This window comes from Cibotium barometz, chromosome 31 (genome assembly GCF_041138505.1).
Source record: "Cibotium barometz isolate CiBa-2024 chromosome 31, ASM4113850v1, whole genome shotgun sequence".
NCBI lineage: Eukaryota > Viridiplantae > Streptophyta > Polypodiopsida > Cyatheales > Cibotiaceae > Cibotium > Cibotium barometz.
The window spans coordinates 1,114,095-1,135,319 of NC_141076.1; the positions used below are offsets into that span (position 1 = coordinate 1,114,095).

General features: G+C 42.3%; 1 protein-coding gene across 1 annotated transcript; it reads right to left on the minus strand.

The window, feature by feature from the left end:
- Positions 1-17,059: 17,059 nt before the first annotated feature.
- Positions 17,060-18,729, minus strand: LOC147620367 (protein TIFY 10b-like). The gene is made up of 4 exons (XM_086824616.1): positions 18,447-18,729; positions 18,098-18,338; positions 17,898-17,955; positions 17,060-17,743 (listed from the first exon to the last, which is right to left on the minus strand). Exons 1-4 carry the CDS (start codon positions 18,558-18,560, stop codon positions 17,662-17,664), a joined length of 495 nt encoding a protein of 164 aa, XP_086680742.1. The 5' UTR covers positions 18,561-18,729; the 3' UTR covers positions 17,060-17,661.
- Positions 18,730-21,225: the final 2,496 nt, after the last annotated feature.

Here is a 21,225-nt window from a genome sequence, read left to right on the forward strand (position 1 = left end):
AAAGGAGACATGGATAACATGTTTGTAAGTTTCTCAAAACCCTATCATATGACCTATCATTGGAAAGCGCTTGAAAAATGGAATCTAAAGAGCTATAAAGCGCTCATTTTGGATTAATGGTGTTCAAGTTATGGTTAATCCAAACTTTTGACCACGTGTCCCAAACTTGTGGAAAATTCCCATATTTCCCAATATGGTGTTAATGGTGCTTAGCAACAACCACTAAACGTTTACGGAGATGTCATACCAAGATTGGAAACATGCTTGCTTGCTTCTTTCAAGTATGATTTCTAGTCTCTTTATTTCAACTATGTGAAGTTGTATCAATGGCAAAATGCAGCATCTTAAGGTTTAAATGTTATAGCACATATACACTATGAAATGCATATTATGATGGTTTAGAAAAGTCGTAGAAGGATAGCATATTTAAGTTTAAATTTTATAGCACATGTACATTATGAAATGCATGTTATGATGGTTTAGAAAAGTCGTAGAAGGATATGGTCCGCCTTCTTCAAGTAGCAAGAGGGACTGAGATTCTTCATTCTTGTATGAAGAGGATCATGCCGCCTAAAATTTTGAAATACCTGTTCAACTTGTAGCGAGGAGGATTCATGGCCGGTTCATTAAAAAATATTTCCCGAACCCTGCTTTCCACTCTACATAAAACATTACGAAGAGTTGCAAGGATAGCTGGTGGGTGGTTCCGGCGCTAGTAGACAACATGGTGAAAATAGTGTAGATAGAAGAAGAAAAACCACAAGTAATGGCAGTGTGACAAGGTCAAAGAAGGAAGAACTAAGAATTCGGAAGGACCTAGAAGAGTTGAGAAGAAGAACAAGACGGTCTCATGGGAAGACCAAGCCAAAGTGCGAGTAGACTCCACTAGACTAATGCAAGAAGCTCATGGCAATGCTGAGAGGACCATCAATGGAAGTAGTTTGTAGGTTCAAAGCACTAACAAGGGGAAAACGAAGATGGAAGAAGAAGAGAGGTTGAAACAGACTGTAAAAGGTACTAGTGAGTCAGTGATTTTGGAGGATGTAGATGACATCCTAGAATTTTTAGAACGACTGAAAAATATTGACGGTTGCCTAGAAAGTTCTAAAATAGTTTCTTGAAGGAACTAAAAGGAGGCTGAGTATAGCCTCTAGGCCGATATTGAAAGGAAATAGAGTTGAACATCACAATAGACCAACTTCTGATCCTTATGCCCAATTATAAGAAGAAACTCCTAGCCACGCTACTAGGAAACATAGGGAAAACTCCAACAAAAAGAGCAAAAGTAGAATGTCAGAAGGCAGACACTAATTCCATTTGTAAAGTGGACAACATGGTGCCACAAGTGACTAACCCTCTCAGGTCAGCAAATTCCCAGAGTAATTCTGGACAGTGGATCTAGGTGGGAGCAATGTATTGTGTTTTTGTTTGCACCATCATCCCTGGATAGTGGTATTACATTAGGAGTGTCTTTGAGAATATGCTCCTAACCATTCACTCCACTATGAGGTGTAGTCCTTCTGCATGAAGGGGTGAGACACTTTGCTCGAAGGTTATGGTTTTTCCGACATACATCTTTATCTTTTTCTTGCCCTTCCTAGTGATTGTGTATGTTTCTCAATTCTACTTCATTTTTCCATGCCACAACCATGATCTGCCTAAAAGAATTTGGTAAGAGCCTCCTTTGGATTCCATCTTGAGTTCCATGAAAGTGACATGAAATTTGCATCCTGCTATCATCATTTCTTCATTTTGGCGATGTTCGGAGGTTCCACAGTCCTTTGCTCTACCATGCAAAAGTTGAATGGTGATGTTTGCCATTCCACCACACCTAGATGTCTTAGACATCTTCTCCAAGACAATGTCCACTCAAAGTACACCTGAAAGTGCTACATAGCCCACCATCGTGTAGAAGAAGGTTCAATAGAGAAGACATAACCTGATGCATATCCACAATAATGGATCAACCATCCATAGATGAGCTGAATTGTTACAGGTATATATTTTATCATATTCTTGATGCTCAATAATCGTAGAAAAATATGCTTGATTTAATGTGTGCAGAAATCATCTTATTAGAATGTGCGAATGTGCACAAGGTTATTCCATGTGTGAATGGGCACAAAGTTAATTTATGAGTTGTTTTTATTGGCCATGTGCCAAATGTTTGTACAAATAATTTATGCACACTTGTGCATGGTGTTATTATATTCCTAGAACATATGCTAGAAGAGTTGTAATTATTTACACCTAGTGTGTGAACAAGCTCTAGTGTTTGAGCTATTTTTGTAAAAAGAAAGCTTGTAAAGCAGGCTTGGGCTAAAATAGCCATGTAACCTATTTTTGATGAAATAAAATACTATTAAAATACTCAAGTGGGGATGCTTTTGGCACACACTTGGGGGGGAACTTGGGACCCAACCTGGTGTTCTCTCGTGTTTGTATTTTTCTGTTGGCATGCTTCCTAAGGTCCCATGTACTATCCCGTCTCAATGGTATCAAAGCCTAGTGTATGCTCTGTCAGAAAGGTGGGTGTTTAGGGCATTCAAACGGCCCAGGACTTGTTGGTCCTCTATGTGAAGGTGTAGAGCAGCGTAGGCACGAAGACTAAGGATCCATCTCGTGCGAACATCACACCAATAGGAGCCGCGAACACCACACCGATTTAACAGACCAACAAACAAAAAAGTGGGCACTGCATAGTCACTGGTGCATCGGCCAATGGGAACAAACTAGCACCGTCAACCGGTGCACCACCGACAACTAACGCATGACTGATGGGTGGCAAGTGATGTGCACAACACGGTGCCAGCACCAACAACATCCCCGCATGAGCAACAACTGACCAAGCAGCGGGGCGGATGACGTCGGGCACACAACTGAAGGCGAAGATGTCTCTTGGAGATACAAAGTCAAGAAGCATTCGTTTCTTCCCCTTATACCCCTTGCGCCCAACCTTGAAGGATGCCATGTGGGATAATAGCACCCTGCGTGTGCCAACTTGTGGTGAGCCGCAGGAGAAGGAGAAGACGTGAAGAAGAAGAAGAGGAGGAGGAGAGAGAGAGAGAGAGAGAGAGAGAAGAAAGAGAAAGAAGAGAGGAAGAAAGAGAAGAGAAGAAGAAGAAGAAGAAGAGGAAAGAGAAGAAAGAAGAAGAAGAAGAAGAAGAGGAGAAGGAGAGAGAAGATAGAGAAGAGGAGGAGAAGAAGAAGTAGAAGAAGAAGAAAAGAAAGAAAGAAAGAAATAGTAGAAGAAGAAAAGAAAGAAAGAAATTTATTTATTTATTTTTCATTGTTCGGACCCGTAATTTGGGTTATTTCGATGATTTTTTTTGGAGGCCGCGTAGAGGTTTTGACAAATATTAGCTCAACTTATGATAATTCCTCATCTTAACTAAATAAATACATTTACAGTTATTCGCAAATTGTTTTACAATTCTCTATTTCTCGTTACCTTTTCATTTTTTTTGGAAGCCGCGTAGAGTTTTTAACAAATATTAGCTCAACTTATGATAATTCCTCATCTTAACTAAATAAATACATTTACAGTTATTCGCAAATTATTTTACAATTCTCTATTTCTCTTTACCTTTTCATTTTGTAGACAACAATACAAGGTAAGACTCTCTTACTTTTGGATTTTATTTTATTTAATATTTTTTATTTAAGTTTATTTCACTTGGACTTAATATGATCGATGATGATGAAGAACGAGACTACCATGATAACTACTCTGACTCTTAGGGTAACATATTCACAGCAGATTTTATTTTTATTTTTTTTTAAAATTTGAAGGAGAGTTCTTATGCATCAAAAGTGGACTTATTGGAGGAATTGGCCCTTCCACCTTGAACTATACTTTATGAAATTTTCACTATGAAATAGTCTTGTGGTATGGGACATGAGATTAATCTTATGTAAAGTATTCAGATGCATACTTACCTCTAGATCTGTGTGGGATAATTTCTGGTGGTATGGGACTCTAGAATTTATTACACATAGATCTGTATGGGACACTAGAATTTATTACACATAGAAGTCCTTGATACGATGTCTTTTGTTATAAATTAGAGAAGATACTTGAATTTATATGATACGATATCTTTTGTTATAAATTAGAGAAGATACTTGAATTTATATAGTATATGACAATTGATCTCCTTTTCTCGCAAACAAACACGCATCTAAGGTTAATTGCTTATCTAAGCAGGAGGGATGTTACATAATGTCCACCCTTTAGTTGTACGGGGATGCGCGGTTGCTAGTGTGCCATCCTAGTGAATTGGTATCATGGGTGACTCCACATTAAATACTAATTACCTAGTGGTATTGGCATAGCTTGAGACCATTCTTGACGGGTGTATGTTGTTGAGGTGTAACAAGTAGTCCCATGCTTGACAATGGTATTGTGGTCAAAGTGAAACAAGTGGACTATGCTAGATAAATGCACACAGTCGAAGTGTAACAAGTTGTTTATGCAACTGATGTGCCATGCTCATTGGAGTATAACAAGTTGTAACTCACACCATGCTAGATGATGTGTATAATGATACTCTCATCATAGTGAAACAAGTGGTGAATATATGCTATGTTTGTGCCTGATCAACGTTTCATATTGGGATTAATTATAGAGAAGGATAATTAATTGGGATATGTTTACAGAGAAATAGGTGATGATGAGCAGTGCGTGTCACACATAAGGGATCTTGTCTATATCAGATTATTTCATATGTTGTGATTTGATGATGAGTGCAAGGGTCACTAAATCAAGTGTCACACGAGTTTTATTGTTGCAGTTCATGTTCACCCGAGCCTCTAAGCCATGCATTTGTGCCTCTGAGCCATGTTTGATCAATGAGTCTCTGAGTCTATTTTTGGTGTTCCATGTCCATAAGAACCTATGAGCCATGCCTAATCAGCCTCTGAGCCATGTTCGACCCTCTGAGATTACCTTGCAAGTTATGACATCGATAGCAACGAGCCTATTGTTGTTGTTGTAGCATTTTCTTTTACACAATTGAGGAAAGTTGTTTCCTCAAATAGGAGGACTATTACAGGTATATATTTTATCATATTTTTTATGCTTAATAATTATAGAAAAATATGCTTGATTTAATGTGCGCAAAAATCGGCTTATTGGAATGTGTGAATATGCACAAGGTTATTCCATGTGCGAATGGGCACAAAGTTATTTTATGAGTTATTTATGTTGTCCACATGCCAAATGTTTATGCACACTTGTGCATGGCATTGCTATACTCCTAGCACATTTGCTAGAAGAGTTGTAATTATTTACACTTAGTGTGTGAACAAGCTCTAGTGTTTGAGCTATTTTTGTAAAAGAAAGCTTGTAGAGCAAGCTTGGGCTAAAATAGCCATGTAACCTATTTTTGATAGAACAAAATACTATAAAAATACTCAAGCGGGGATGCTTTTGGCACACGCTTGGGGGGGGCAGTTGGGACCCAATCTGGTGTTCTTTTGCGTATGTATTTTTCTATTGGCACGCTTCCCGAGGTCCCGTGTACTTTCCCGTCTCATGAAAAATGGCTAGAGAATAAACAATTTAAGGAAAAAATGGCCCAAAAATTCCATTTGAGTCAAAGAAGATTAGCTTGTGGGCGTGAATATTGTTAGCCTAATTAGCTTGGAAATCCCTGGTGTGAACAGCCCTACACACGGGCACTTTTTACCCTATCCTGAGACAAGGGTTTTTTTCCTATGTGAACACACTCTTGTATGTTAGCCGCATCAGCTATGGCTTCTATTTGTACTCTTATACTCCACTCATTTCTTATCATTATCATCGAGTACTTTCTAGCTTTGCTTATGGTCTCTCTCTCATTCTTCGAGCTCGATTGTATGTGTGTGTGTGTCTGTGTGAGTGTGTAGAGCATCTTCTCCCTCATTTAATATTGGTATCAGAGCTAAGGTTTATGGCCTTGGTTTCAGTGTCTTGGTTTTGGAGCATGGGCACATTTGACTGTCAGTACCTATCACATCGACATTCCCGCCTCCTCCCACCTCGACTTCCTGCCATTAGCCTTGATGCTTTCCTCGGTGGCCACTTGTTGTGCTTTTCTGAGCTAGTTTCAGAGCTTGGTTGTAGAGTCATTAGCTCCTCGCCATTAGTCTTTGAAGCGGTGAAGCTTGGTGTACATTGTTGGTGTTATAATATCTATGTCGTCGTACATCCTTTCATCTTCGCTGTCGCATATCTCCTAGTTAAGCTCTTGCACTTCTCACTTTCCATAGATCTAGGGTTTCAGCCTCCTCTATACAGTAGTTAGCATTCTTTCTATACTGCCATACATCTCGCTAGCCTCACACACTAGAACTACACTCAGCTTTAGCATTCAGAAGCTTTTGACATTGGATTTTGGTATCCGTTGAATTTTGTTGTTTGTATTGTTGTTGTGCTAATGTTTGAGTAATGGAAAGTTTTTGACATTAGACATGCGTCCATCAATGTAGCCCGCTCAGCCATTTAACTTTCAATTTGGTATTGGACTTCTATGTCTATCAATTCTGCTTGGTCAGCCATTAAGTTGTGTCTATCAGCTTGGCCTGGTCAACAAATCAGCCTTTGGCTTTCCTCACTTAGCATTTGCACATTCAACATCTAGCTTTAGTTGTACTTGACCATTGATCAGCTATTCAATTACTTCTGTCAGTTTTTCCCAGTTATAGCAATTGAACGTTTGACTTTTAGCTCAAGGGATCAGACTTCCTCATCCATCAGCTGTATCAGTTGGCTTTGCTTGGTCAGCCATTCAGCGTATGGCTTTCCTCATTCCACCATTTTGCTTCGGCATTTCACATTAAAGCATTCAACTTTAACATTAAAGCATTCGGCACTAACATTAAAGCATTCGACTTTAACATTAAAGCATTCGACTTTAACATTAAAGCATTCAGCCATTTGGCTTTAGCCTTCATTTTATGCTCGACTTTTCACATTCAATATTTGGCTAGGCTTTCCAAAGTTAGATTTCCACGCTTTGCTTCCGCATTCAGCTTTCAACCACCATCAATGTTCAGAATTTGATTGCGGCCTCTGAGTTAGTAGTTTAGCTTTCAGCAATCAACTCTCCTCAGTTCTCTTCTGATATGAAGCACACACCCGTTCCATCTTTCAACTCTGAAGCGCACGTCCGTTGCTTCTCCCCTAAGAAGTGAACACCCATTCCGTTCTCTCCTAAGCGTATGGCCATTCCATTTCAAAAAAAACATTTCTCTTAGAGGGGTTTGGTACTACAGTTCCATATTTCCACACACCTACAATTAGTTTTATGTTGGTGTGAAATAACCCTCTCTTCGACGAAGGAAACTTTTAGGGAGCTCCTTCACTGATAACATCAGACCCATCGGTCAATACCGAGTGGAGTCAAGCGATGCTTGTCTTTGATAGTACTATTGAAAGCGAAGACCACCCAAGCACAGGACGAGGGACACCAGACCTCAAAATCGGAGAGCCAGAACTTCAGTGTATGGATGAACCATCTGTCCAAGAGGAGCAAGCTCCTGCCTCTCCCACATATTCACAGAGAAGTTTTGCTTCGAGGCTACGAAATTTTATCCTGGGAAATACACAGTCTGAAGAACCTCAACCTAGGGTGAGAGGCATGGACCAACCCCAAGAGAGCGAGCCTACTCCGTCTCTAGACCCTAGAGCAGAGGTAGGACAAAGCGAAATTTTATCCTCGGAAATACACAGTCAGAAGAACCTCAACCTAGGGTGAGAGGCATGGACCACAACCCCAAGAGAGCGAGCCTACTCCGTCTCTAGACCCTAGAGCAGAGGTAGGACAAAGCGAAAGCCAACAAACCCAGACCGAACCACCTATCTAGAGAGTAGTACCTATTTTGGCTGCATCAAGGCAAAAGGGTCTACCAAGGCCTTTCACATCAGCCAGGTTTGCCTATATATCAACAATACCCATAGCAAGGAGTCTACCCTAGGTACCACATGGGACCACAAGGGTTACACTTAAGCCCACCAATCAGATAGGGGCCACTCATGGTATATTATCCTCCCGGCCCTATTTCTCCACCAACCCTTCCTCAAAGTGCACCTGTGCCAGCCATGGCAAGGCTAACACCAGAAATGCTACTAGAAATGCTAAAATTAGCCATGGAAATAGGGAGGGGGTGGCTGCTGGTATCACAGCTCCAGCACTAGTGTAACCCGCACATGCGCCTAGGATAGAGTGGAATAAACCTGCAAACATCTCAAAATTTATCACAAAATTTGATGGGACTAGAGACCTGACCCCACATTTAGAGATGTTCAATCAAATTTGCGATGCCTTTGGCCATGTCGAAGATCGACCTCACCCTTGATAGTAAAGTAGGCCAATGGTTTTGATCCTTGAAGAGACTGGGGATAAGGCCACATTTGAAGCTTTGAAAGAGGCTTTCAAGGTAGGATATTCTTGCCAAGGTACCAAGTGAAGCCCCATTGACCAGCTAATAATGTAAAGCAAAAGGAGGGTGAGACCATTAGAGACTATATCAACAGAGTTAGATATCTCCATTCTCGCTGTAGTGCCAAAGACAAGTTCTGTGATGAAGGTTAATAGGGATATTTCTAGAGGGTCTTGATGATGTGCCCTTACACAATCATTGTATGCCTTGGGCCATACATCCTTTGAGAAATGCTACAAGAGTGTAATGGATTTTGAGGATAATCTCAAGGGGACTCATTCCCGACAACTCCATGAAGGTACATCAAAATCTTCTTTCCAGACCACCAGTACAAAGCCTGATGGAAAAAGTAAGGAGTCCACATCTCAGGACAGAATGTTATTAGTCGCTGCTGTATGGAACTTGTATGGTGCCCTACATGTCGAGCTAACCATACAAGAACAACAGAGTATCCAGACCTGAGACCCCGTCCAAGCTTGTACTATACACATTGTGTCAAATGGGGCAATCATGAGGTCTCCAACTGCTACCATCAGAAAGATGCCTTAGCAAGAGCCCTACCTCAGGTGTTGCCTGCAAACCCTAGAAAACCGCTGGCCTTGCCAACACCTGTGCATCATAACTCACCTCAACCTAACCAAGAAGTGGGTCAAAGAGGAATCTTAAGGGTACATGAAATGCCCCTACCAGCTCCAGTTCTTCCACCTCATCCCCTACTGCCAAGAGTTGTACCAGTTCATCAGGTAACACTAACAGAACTCTTTGAAGATGGGAACGAGGGGAAATTTCAAAAGCTCCTATCTATGAGACCCAAGAGCCTATAAGCCCACCCTCACAAACCTTCAGTCACTACATTATGGAGGGAGATCAAATGTACCTTGTGTACCTAGCAGTCCCAGCACCACAGGCTAGGAACATGAATCAGATGACAAAACGACCACCCATATAGTGCTACAATTGTGCGGGACCTCACCGGCCCCAATAGGAAGGGGATGGCCAGTATCTCTATAGGTGCTTCTTCCTTGACCCCATTGTCTATTGGGTTTGGCATTGATCATATGTATAAGGATTTTTCGCTAAGACCAAGAATGATTGGAAAGACTCACAAAACTAATCCTAGAACCAACCTTAACCTATTGAGTGTTAGAGATGGTTTCATCCGAGCAGCCCCGCTTAACTATCTCACAAGACTGCAAAATCGACAAAGGGACGCGGCACATCCTACTGCAAAGGAATCGACTTCACAAGACCAAGGCTAAGCAAAAGCCCTTGAACAAGTACAAGTGAATCGGTGTTCATGAAAGAAAGCCACAAAGAATGGCAAGGGTGAGAGCCGAGAGTACTTATTAAAAGTGGTTCGGAAGACGGCATGATAACTCACCCTTTGACCTCTTCATTTGAAGAAGAAGATTTGCTATGTGCTACATCTCGAGCTAGAGAACCCATTAACACCTGCCAATTGCCAAGGTGTTATGGGCTACCACACCTCCAAGAGGGAACTCAATGCATTCACCTAAAGGATGAGCAATAGATCACAACTGTCGTAGGGCACATACGAATGCTTCAAACTTGAGTCCCTTGAGGCCTCCAAGCTCACTTTTTAAGCTCCAAACCTCCAAGCTCCACCTTCACACTGTCACTGTAAAGTCTCTCACACCATTGCATAAGGTAATCACTCTCTCTCACTCTCCCACACAAGCATGAATCATACAAGCATAGAAGAGACACAATGCTAGAATTCTCTCTCTCTCAATCTCTCTCAAGACACCAAGAAGATCTCTCTATAGCACAAAAGGAGATTGTTACGAAGATCTAGAAAAGTCAAAAATCATGTGCAGAGGTTGACTTATGATGGTTATGTGGCACATCACTATGCATTTAGAATTCCAAAATGACGATATAAGGTAGACTCACATAAGTTAAGATGTTGGTGAGTATTATAAACTTCGAGCCACCCATGGCTTATAATCCACTAATAGCTATGTGCTACCACCTCATAGTTGGCCGATGTCTCGAGAATGTCATCTGGAACAAACAGGTCTAATTTTTCAACACTTGCCTAGAAGTTTAGAATTTTGGAGCACTCGACACCAACTACGAAGGTTTAACACAATAGGATGTAATGGGTAAAAGAAGATATCTTGTGGATTAGTTAAGACTGTGTCCCCCCTAAAAAATTTCCATTATTATTGTAGGTTCAGCATTCTGCTAAAATGAGGTCACCTAGGCCTAGGTCTTCAAATAGATTTATATTATATTGAAGTAAAGAGAGGGTTAGTGTAGACAAAAACAGAGTGAGAGTTTGAGGAGGGGCCCGAGGAGTTACTGGCAAACTGACCCAACTCTGAGGCACGCTCAAGGAGTAGGCATAGGCCATCTGTAGGCTCCGGCCGTTGACTTCGGTCTTGTATCGCCAACTGGCATTCCAACTCTTGTAGACGAGAGTCATTGTTGCTGAGGAGGTTTGATATGGCAGTTTCACGAACCATCCTTGCAGCATCCAATTCCTCGAATCTCCAGGTTACTTCCTCTTGGGCATGCCTGGTTGTTGCTTCGCTTTCTTAAGCTTCCGTGATTCTTTGGATCCTTTTGTGAGCCAACCTCTGACTATCTTGTGTAATTTTTGCCATTGCTTCTTGGTGTGCTGATTCCATCCTTTGCATTTCGACTTGACTGGCATTGATGGTGTCATTAAGTGTTCTTACTTTCTATGCATGTGCCTTGTTCGATTGTTCACTCTCTTGCTATAAGTGAGCGGCTTTGTCCTCTGCTACTTTTAGATTGGAGGATAGCTGTTGGATCTGTCATTACAGCTTCTCTTCTTTGGCCATGGAATTGTGATGGAGTTCTTGTACTTGCTGGGCATGAAGGGCTATGAGCTCATGGGTGTGGGTGACTTCTAGAGTTGCTCTTTAGTTTTTTCTAAATTTACCTTGAAGTTTATACTTTCTTTGATCCTCTGTATAATGGTTTGGTTAAGGACCACATTATTGCTCTGTAATGCCTTGTATCTGGTCTCTTTCTCCTCCCTGGCCTTCAAGCTTTTCATTATGACATCCCGATATGTGGCCTCTACTGCTACCAAGTGGTCCTTTAAGGTCCGTACTTGTGTGTTTGACTCGTTAACCTGCTTCCAAAGGGTAGCATTACAGTCATGGAGCATGTGTGTTGTGGGGAGGTGGCAATGCCGGACTTTCTACTCCTGCTCCCATGGTGCACTTGTGCTTACACTTTCTTCTAGTCTCACATGTGGCAGGTTTAACAATTCATCCAAACCTTCCATTGTTTCTTGCATGAATTGTTCATAGTCGATGTTTTGTAGGAAGGCCAGTTGGGGTATTCTTTCCTCATCTTCCAAACGCCTTCTTTTGCTTGGGCTTCATGGTTCTACACTTCTTGGTCTTTTGCTAGTATCAGTATGGTCTCCTGGTTCATGCTCTTGAGTTGTTTGCTGCCTCAATGCCTTGTGTTTCCTCTACCTTTTACTGGAATTGATGCTGCTTGTTCGGGCTCTATCTCTGCCCCGGTGTGTTTGCCAAAACTGAATCTTTAAGTGGGGACAAGTTCGTGAAAATTAGTTGTGCTAGGCTCGTCGGGGCAGTATGTTGCTACTATTGCTCTTCAGTGGCCTGGCTGATTGTGGCTTCTTGCTCTGTCAATGCTTCCTGGTACTTTCTGATTTCCAGTGCCACCTCAGCCTCTAGTCTTTGTGATTCTGCAGTTATGTCTAAGATGATGCCCGCATTTTCTTGTCTATCTTCTTCTTTCTCCATTTTCTTATCTCCTTCATAATGGCCTGGGTCTCCACTAGGATAGCTTGGCCTTCTTGTATTTCTTCAGCTGTTAGTGGTGGTTGCTCTGGCAACAGTGCCAATTGCAGTTGCTCTGCTGGTTCGAGCTCTAGGAGAGGCCTTTTTGCCACATTATTTAGGACTTGGGTTAGCAAGTACGGGCTGCATATTTTGGACTGGTGGGCCTTCAAATAGTTCTCCATCTCTCTATGAATATAATAGGCCCAATCCTCCTCCTTCTCTTCATGTACCTTATCGATCCTGTTCAACGGGACCTTGTTGTATCTATCCACTGGCTTGACCTGCATTATCAATGACATAGCCTGTAGGCTTTCTCTGTAGCCTCATCCCGGATATTCTCGTACTCTTGTCCCATTGGAGTTATAAGAACTCTTCTATAGTATTGTGTCCAGAGGCATTTTGTCGAATGTGTGGGCATGGACTTTGACTGCTGGTGGGAGCTACAGAGCGTCACGAATGAGTTCTTCTGTGATCAAGAGCTGCTATATTGTGCCATCGGCCTTTGTGATGGTGCCACATTTGGTGCCTTTGTCACAGGTCTTGATATACTTGGCACACAGAGCTCCTTTTGTTGATGCTCCTTGTTGGAAGTATTTGCACCATTCTCCCTAAGCCCACTTTCTCCAGCTTCTCCTTGACCTCTATCTCTTCCAGGATTTGGAGGCACTATGGGTTGTGGTAATGCAGTGCGACCTTTCCATGGGCCGTAAGGGCTTCCTTGCTAATGATGGCCCCATGGAAGGCTTGGGCATATGGGCCCAAATAATTTAGTTTGGGTACCCGCACACTGGTTTCTTCTTCTAACTTAATGGGAAGCCTGTAGTGCTGTCTTGAGTGGCTATTGGGGTCTCTACAGCTTCTGTTTTCGAGGCCGAAATCTTAATTGATGATAGTTGATTATGGTTGGAAAATCTAGGGAAGATGATGCACGATGATTGGAAGTGGGAGCTTAAGCAAGTAGCGATGGACACATGATGCGAAAAGACGAGAAGGGAAAGAAACTTTGATTTTATAATGCAGCCGTCGGAAAGGGTGGCTGCCTTAATGAAGAAAGCCACGTGGCATCTTTCGATTGTCCCATGAGAAATGACCATTTCACAACGTGAACTTTTTGAACTAGTTCATGGATGGCGTGAACCATTTTGAACTAGTTCACAGCGTGAACATTTTTGGATCAATTCACGGCGTGAATTTTTTTAGCTTATGAATGTGCAAGATTGATATCTTTTATTTTTCCTTCATGCTTTTACATGCAAGCTTCTGCAAATCAATTATTGCAACAACATGCAAGTTTCTCAAACGAAGCTAAATGTGCAACTGATGGGAGAAATAGAGCAACTCACTAAGGAGGCGGAGAAAAAGTAGTGGGGGATCATAGACGCCAACAACGCCCTCACTCAATAGGTTCATGAGCTTGGCTCCCAAAAGCAAGTGACACTAGTAGTAGACAAGACCCGCAACATTCAACTACTAATTCAAGTTGAGAGCATCACAGAGAAGCAGAAAGATGAGATGGCAAAGCTGTAGGCTAAAACCCAAACCTAGGTACTCAATCTTCAAAAAAACCTCACCAACACCAAGGATGATTGCAAGGCCCTAGAGAACTCGCTAAAAGAAAAAGACACAGAGCTCAAGGCTATAGAAGCTGGGCTAAAAGCACACATGGCCGTATTAGTAGAAGGGCAACTAGCACCAGCCAAGGACATGTACAAGATTAGCTGTGAGAATTATGAGATCCAAGTTAAAGACCTTAAGGCAAAACTCCAAGATCTGCAGGCCGAAATGGGAGTACTGTAGTAAAAAGAAAAGGATGGCCTCCTCCTACATAATGTCCAACTCTAGAATGCTCTTGCCACCAAAGGGAATTAGAAATAGGCTATGATTTGCAAGCTCAGGAAGCACAAATTAATGCCCTCCAACAATAGTTGTATCCACAATGATAACTATATAGTAAGCTAGTGGATAGTGTTGCCCCACTGGCTAACCTTCCAGTGGTTCCTCGGGCCTCTCTTCAAACATTTTTCCTCTTTTTTTCTTCACTAACCCTCTCTTTATGCTAATATAATATTGATTTGAGTGAGGAACTAACCTAGAGGGATTTAGCACTTATACACCAAAATACTACTTTGCTACACCGATCCCATCAGTATTATTACTATGTTCACAGGGGACCTTTAACTTAACAAGGGTCATTCCATGTGTATGTACCCCTTTACACCGCATTGTGCCTAACTTCCGGTCTTGGAGCCAGATACTAATTCACTCTACTAACTTTACCAAGGGGGAGGAGCCTATAGAACTCATGAAACCCATTAGGACCTCAATGGAAGGCTTCTTGGGCCCTTTTATTTGGCAGTTTAAGGAGTCAAACCTTTTCTCTTAAGAAGAAACGTTTTCTAATTAGAAGCGTCAAAACGGCTACTTTATTCGAATTTGAATTTTGGAGGAAAATGGAATTTAAAATCTAGCGGACAAAACCATATCATGTAACATATCTATGGAAAGCTCTTGATGCGTAGATCACGGATCTATAATCTCCGCTCAAATCGGAGGTTGTATGTAGAAGTTATGGAGGTCCGAAAATTGTAAAATTGCCTCCCTCCCTTTTTGGGGGAAAAAGTGCACCCTTTGACCACTCTTACACCTCTCTTACAAACCCAACATTTCAGTCCACATGGCAACCCCCCATTTGGCTATTCCTTAATCACCTTGATTAGGCTTGGGCAAATTAAAGGGCCCAAGAAGACCCCATTCACTTCCTAATGCATTATCACTAATTCTTTTGTAGCTCCCCTTCCTAGAATTGACGAAAGCCCTAATTGGATGCTAACATATAGTTGGGAATCTTGGGGCACCCACCACCAACACTTACTCTATAACATAATAGTAAAACTATATCATCCTTATGGTATTCTCTGACTTTTTGATCTCATTTGTGCACACTTAAAAAACTTAATGACCACATTAGTCTACGGCTTTGAACAAGTGCACATTAAGTATCCCTCATTTCCTAAGGAAGAAGATTTGCATATCTCACATGATTTCTTTATCACAAAGAAACCATTGTCACCTTCCCATGATGGGGATAAGGATAAACAAGATGATGAGGATGACAACACCTATCCAATTATTAATCCAATAACCTCTTACTTATCCACTATTTATGATAACAAAAATACGGATGATACTAGCACTCCATTAACTGAGAGTGACTCGTGTGCTTTGTCCTTTGATTTTCTCACACTAACACTCGCGCGCGAGGAACCACTTGTGGATGGCAAGCTGGAGGATGAAGCAGACACTACGCAACATGAATCAGATGTGGTTGGTTCTACAATTGACCCCATCCCTGATCTCCCTACTCCGGAGTACAAGTAAATCACTCTACTAACTTTAGCAAGGGGGAGGAGCCTCGGTAGAACTCATGAAACCATTATCACCAATTCTTTTGTAGCTCCCCTTCCTAGAATTGAAGAAAGCCTAAATTGGATGCTAACGTACGGATGGGTAGAAACTTGGTGCACCCACCACCAACACCTACTATAACATAATAGTAAAACTATATCATCCCTATGTGGTATTCTTTGACTTTTTGATCTCATTTGTGCACACTTACAAAACTTAATGACCACATTAGTCTACGACTTTGACCAAGTGCACATTGAGTATCCCTCATTCCCTGGGGAAGAAGATTTGCACATCTTACAAGATTTCTTTATCACAAAGAAACCATTGTCACCTTCCCATGATGGGGATAGGGATAAACAAGATGATGAGGATGACAACACCTATCCAATTATTAATCCAATAACCTCTTACCTATCCACTATTTATGATAACAAAAATACGGATGATACTAGCACTCCATTAACTGAGAGTGACTTCCGTGTTTTGTCCTTTGATTTTCTCACTAACACTCTCGCCCGTGAGAGGAACCACTCGTGGATGGCAAGCCACATGATGAAGTAGACACTACGCAACATGAATAAGATGTGGTTGGTTCTACAATTGACCCCATCCTTGATCTCCCTACTCCGAAGTACAAGCAAATCATCATAAGAGGGAATCCACTTTTGAAGCCTCATCTAATGCGACAAGATCTCTTGCAAATAACTCATTTCGACCCCACCACTCCAATCCAAGCCAATGCATATGCCCAAGGGTCCAGCGCACTCATGTACCGTACCCTCTAGTTGGTGAGAGAAGTTGGATGCAAGAGAGCTAGCGCACATCGAGCACCAAGAATCCTTGTGGTCCGATGTGGGTGAAGGTTCTAGGCTAGCTAACCCATGGGGCTGGCAGACTTACTCAAGATCGGACTAGTCATATTCGTGATCGCCGACACCTACAAGCGATGGGTGTGGTGCAAGTATACAGTTGAGTCACGAGGTGGCCATGAAGAAATACATGATGATGATAATGGCTAAGTTGCAATTGCCAACTTTGGTATCTAGCCACCCTAGATATTTCCCTTCCTCTCGCCATCAACGAATATGCAGATATAAACAAGGCACTTGCATGTGGACCCCCTATTCATGCCAGTCAAACAAAGGTTCACCGCTAGGGAGTTCCATGAAAGGTGTGTTCGGGACTCCCGCATCATCTCAATTTTCCTTACTTTGAGGAGAGTAACTTTGATACATTGAATCAACAAAGACAACAGTTCATGCTTACAACTGTCCATGAAAGGCAGGCAATTCCAAATCCATCCATTGTAGCTACTGTCAAGTTCTTTAAACTCATCATTCTTCTTATTGACTTTCAAGATGATTATGTTCATAGCTACAACAGGGAAGGCATGCACTTTGATCTTAAAAAAGGGCTCTCGAACAGTGGCTTCATGTATTATTATCATCTCCTCTGCTTCCTGCCCTCTTACATTCAAACAACATTTGAGGACATGATCGACACAAATTTTACTCTGATTCCTACACTGCACCCTTTGGGTTCTCCAAACACGAAAGAGCCGCTATGAGGAATATGTGTGGGATAGCAAGCCTTGTGGGGGCATGGCATTAAGATTTCAATTTATTTTGCTATGAAGGCTCACTATCACAAAGGTATATAGCCAATTGACACAAATGAATAAAGATTTGAGTGTGTACAAAAGAATTGCTCATGGTGGTTAAGCCCCTCCATGGTTGAGGACTCGATGAGTACCCCAAGAAAAACATTGTAGCCCTCCAAAATTTGGCACATGCCGCAAAGTCGAAGAAGGGTTGCCTCTCAATTTTCAAAGGAGGCAGACAGCTGAGCTTACTATACATTTTCTTTTTAAAGCCACGCGTTTGTTTTGGAGTTCCCTTCAACGGTCCCGATACGACGGGACTCGGGAGCCTTTAAATCGTGGACCTTGAAGGTTGGCCTTTTGTCAAGCGAATCACTTCAGGCCACGTGTGGGTCGTCCTCGGTCGGCGGCGACTCCTCAGAAGAGCTTGATCTTCTTGCAGCAGGGGGGGCTACATGAAACTTCGACTGTTGATGATTCTTTGAGTTTTGCATCGACTCTGCAAAATCAATCAGAACCTCACATGAATCAATAATGCTCTTCCAACCCCAAAAAAAGAAAAAAAAACCCCAAACCGACTCCGGCCGAAGTACACAATATGGGAGCAAAATCAGGATCAGACGGGCGTATTAATGGATTGGATTTGATTATACCTGTCTTTTCGCTTCTCCAGAAAGCGGGCAAGCGATGCCTTCCTCGCGAATGGAAGTTCTGCAAACAGTATTACGCACGGAAAGGTCAGAAGGCGGCCAACAACACACACACACACACACACACAGTACACAGAGGGAGAGAGGGAGAGAGGGAGAGAGAGGCGAAGAGATCAGAGAGTAGTCATGTCAAGCATGCATACCAGCTTGGGATCGCTTGATTACAGGCTGCTGCAGCCGCTGCTTTCTTTCTACTTGTGTGATCGTGTATGGAGGAGGTGCGGAGGATCTAGATCGCACCTCACCGACATTGTTAGCTGTACTACTGGGCTCTGTGTCGATCATCGCCTGCGGCGCGGGCTTAGTCGACGAGCTGGGTCTATTATCGCAACCACTTCTACTGCTGTTGTTGCCATTCGAGAGAAGCAGCATGATAGCATTTGCCTGCAGGTGAGCGCTCTCATGTTAGCCTAAACTAGTAGGCACATTAAGAACAATGCGCCGTCCATTCTACTAATTAATGACGTGTGTTATAAAAATACGATTGATTACCTTGTCGGCCGGCACATCCTCGTATACGTTCACCTTGCCCGAGTAGAAGATTGTAAGCTGGCCTAGGCCGCCCATCGACAGATGACGTAGGGTTTCTCCAGCTCCTCCGGACATGCTGCTGTTATAACTGTTGATTTGTGGACGAAGAGTGAGGACAGAAGAGTGGACGGAAAAAAAAAACTGCTATGGACGGACGAAATTTGCCGGAATGGTGAATATATCTATTAGGAAGTAGAATTCTCTCTGTGGTGTGGTTGTGTTTGGATTAGCTGCCTACCGCCAAGGCGTGGATAGCAGCTTTTTATATACAACAAGTGGACGCGTAATGGCACCAAAAGCAACAGCACATGCCTACAGAAACACGTGCTTAAGCCTTTTAGACTCGTGGTGCCTTGTCTACAGGGTTGGTTGTTGACAGGCTGGGAGGAGTCTGGCCAATGAAACTTTACTATGTTGGTGGTGCGCCCCGGCGGAGGCAATTTCTCCACATGCATTGCATTTTGCTTATGTAACGTGTCTTTGTTTCATTGAACATGCACCCCATAATTGATTCTTCCAATTTCGTCCCCCCCCCCCCCCCCCCCCCCAAAAAAAAAACCACTAGAGTGTTTGAAATTGAGAATATTTTTTAACAAAACCAATAAGAATTGACAAATTCAACAGCCTTGCTGTAGGTGATGTAATGACAACATGCTTCGAAAAATGTCGTGAGCGTGAAATGTCATTGTATCAGTTGAGCGGAGGTATCATGCGCATGAATGTTGTGAGCGTGAAATGTAATTGAATGTACGGAGGCCCATCGTACCTATAGTAATTTGCAGTAGAGATTGAATAACATGTAACTAGTATAAACATACATCCCTTTTTAATCCATGTTGAATAAGGTTTGTCCTTGATCAATGACTATGAATCTTCAAAAATTCACAGCATTTTGATAACTCTTATTTGATGTAGAATTCAAAAAAGATAACTTATTTCTCATCTTTAAGACATGCAAGATATTAAAAAGTAAGTTTTTGTAATGTGTGCACCAGACTTGTTAGACTAGGCGATAATATCAATTTATACATATGGCATAGAACAATTTGCTAATTGAGAGACAGTCTAGGCAAGGTAGGGATGCGGAGTGAGGAGAGTGGGGTGTCCTTGGGTGGTAATTAATCCACACGTGAGTTTGCATGCACCAGTCCGAGGGGACGTGCATCTCGTGCATGCACGCGGGCGGGGTGGTAGCAACCATAGGATGGCAGATTCATGGGAATAACTCGATGAGTCGGGAGATGGTGGATGCCATTGGTGGGGGATTGGGGGAGATGAACAAGAATTGCGAGGACCAAGAAGGTGATAGTAGAGAGGCGAAGAAGTTGCAGAGAGCAAGTCTGGATTTCTTCGCGTCTAAATGCTCAAGCTCAGCAAAAGCAAACATCCGCAGTGGGAAGGTATGTGCTAATATCTCCCGGGACTTGGTTAGAAGGCAAATACGTTTGTTTTCTATGTGTAGTGCTATTTTGTTATGCCTAGGGAAACCGCCAACAAGGAAGGTAGAGCTGGGGAGATGGTTAGCATGATGATGTATTTCATGAGAAAGATGTGTCCCAAGTGTTTTATTTAGGAAAAGGCTTCTTTAACGTTCTGTTTGTGAAGGGGTAGACTATTGTTGACCTATTTGCAAGGGCTCTACTCTTCATGGGGACAAAACTTGTCAATGCAATGCCCTTTGATCCCGCTTTCGATGTAAATAAGAGTCTCTGAGAAGCATGTCTGGTGTGCATCGATATCATGGGACTTTTATCCTAGCTAAGGCCTTCATGAAGATGTCAAGCGACCTCACACGTTGCCACCGCAGCTCCTCTATGCCCAAAAAAAAAGTGCAAATCTCCCAAATCCTTCATGTCCAACTTCCTTTTGAGAAGACTATTCACATGCTCAATCTCTTCCAAGTTATCACCCCCAATAATAAGATCATCTACATAGATGCTGATGATCACAATACCCTTATCACTCTTGTGCACATACAAAGAGTGGTCTGCATCTGCCATATGAAAACTAATAGTGACAAGATACTCAACAATCTTGTCATGCCATGCTCGTGGAGCTTGCTTCAGCCCATACAAGGCCTTACAAAGCTTACATAGATACTTTGGGTGACCTGTATCCTTAAAACCAAGTGGGTGATCCATATACACTTCTTCTTGCAAGTCACCATGCAACAACACATTTTTTGCATCCATCTAATGTAAAAACCAGCCTTTAGCTACAGCCACCACAATCATATCTCTAACAGTTGCCATCTTTGCAACTGGGAAAAATGTCTCCTCATAATCAATCCCATGTGTTTGTGCATATCTTTGGCTACCAATCCAGCCTTGTACCTGCTTATGCTACCATCATTGCTATGTTTCACCTTATACAGCCACTTATATTCAATAGCTTTCTTACCTTCAGGCAATGGCACCAAATCCCAAGTCTCATTTTCATATAATGCATGCATCTCCTCATCCATAGCTTTCTCCGAATACACATTTCCAATAGCCTGATCAAAACATCTGGGCTCTATAATCTGCACAACGTTTGCCGTATAAGCATAGTGATGTGCCACATAACCATCATAAGTCAACCTCTGCACATGGTTTTTGACTCTTGCAGTTCTTCGTAACTTTGCATTCATGGCTTTGAAAGCCTTCTTTACACTAGGTGTCTTCATCACTAGAATCACAAGCTCCTTATCAAGGCTCATCTCCGAGCCACTACAGCAAAAGACTGCCCTGTAGAAATATCA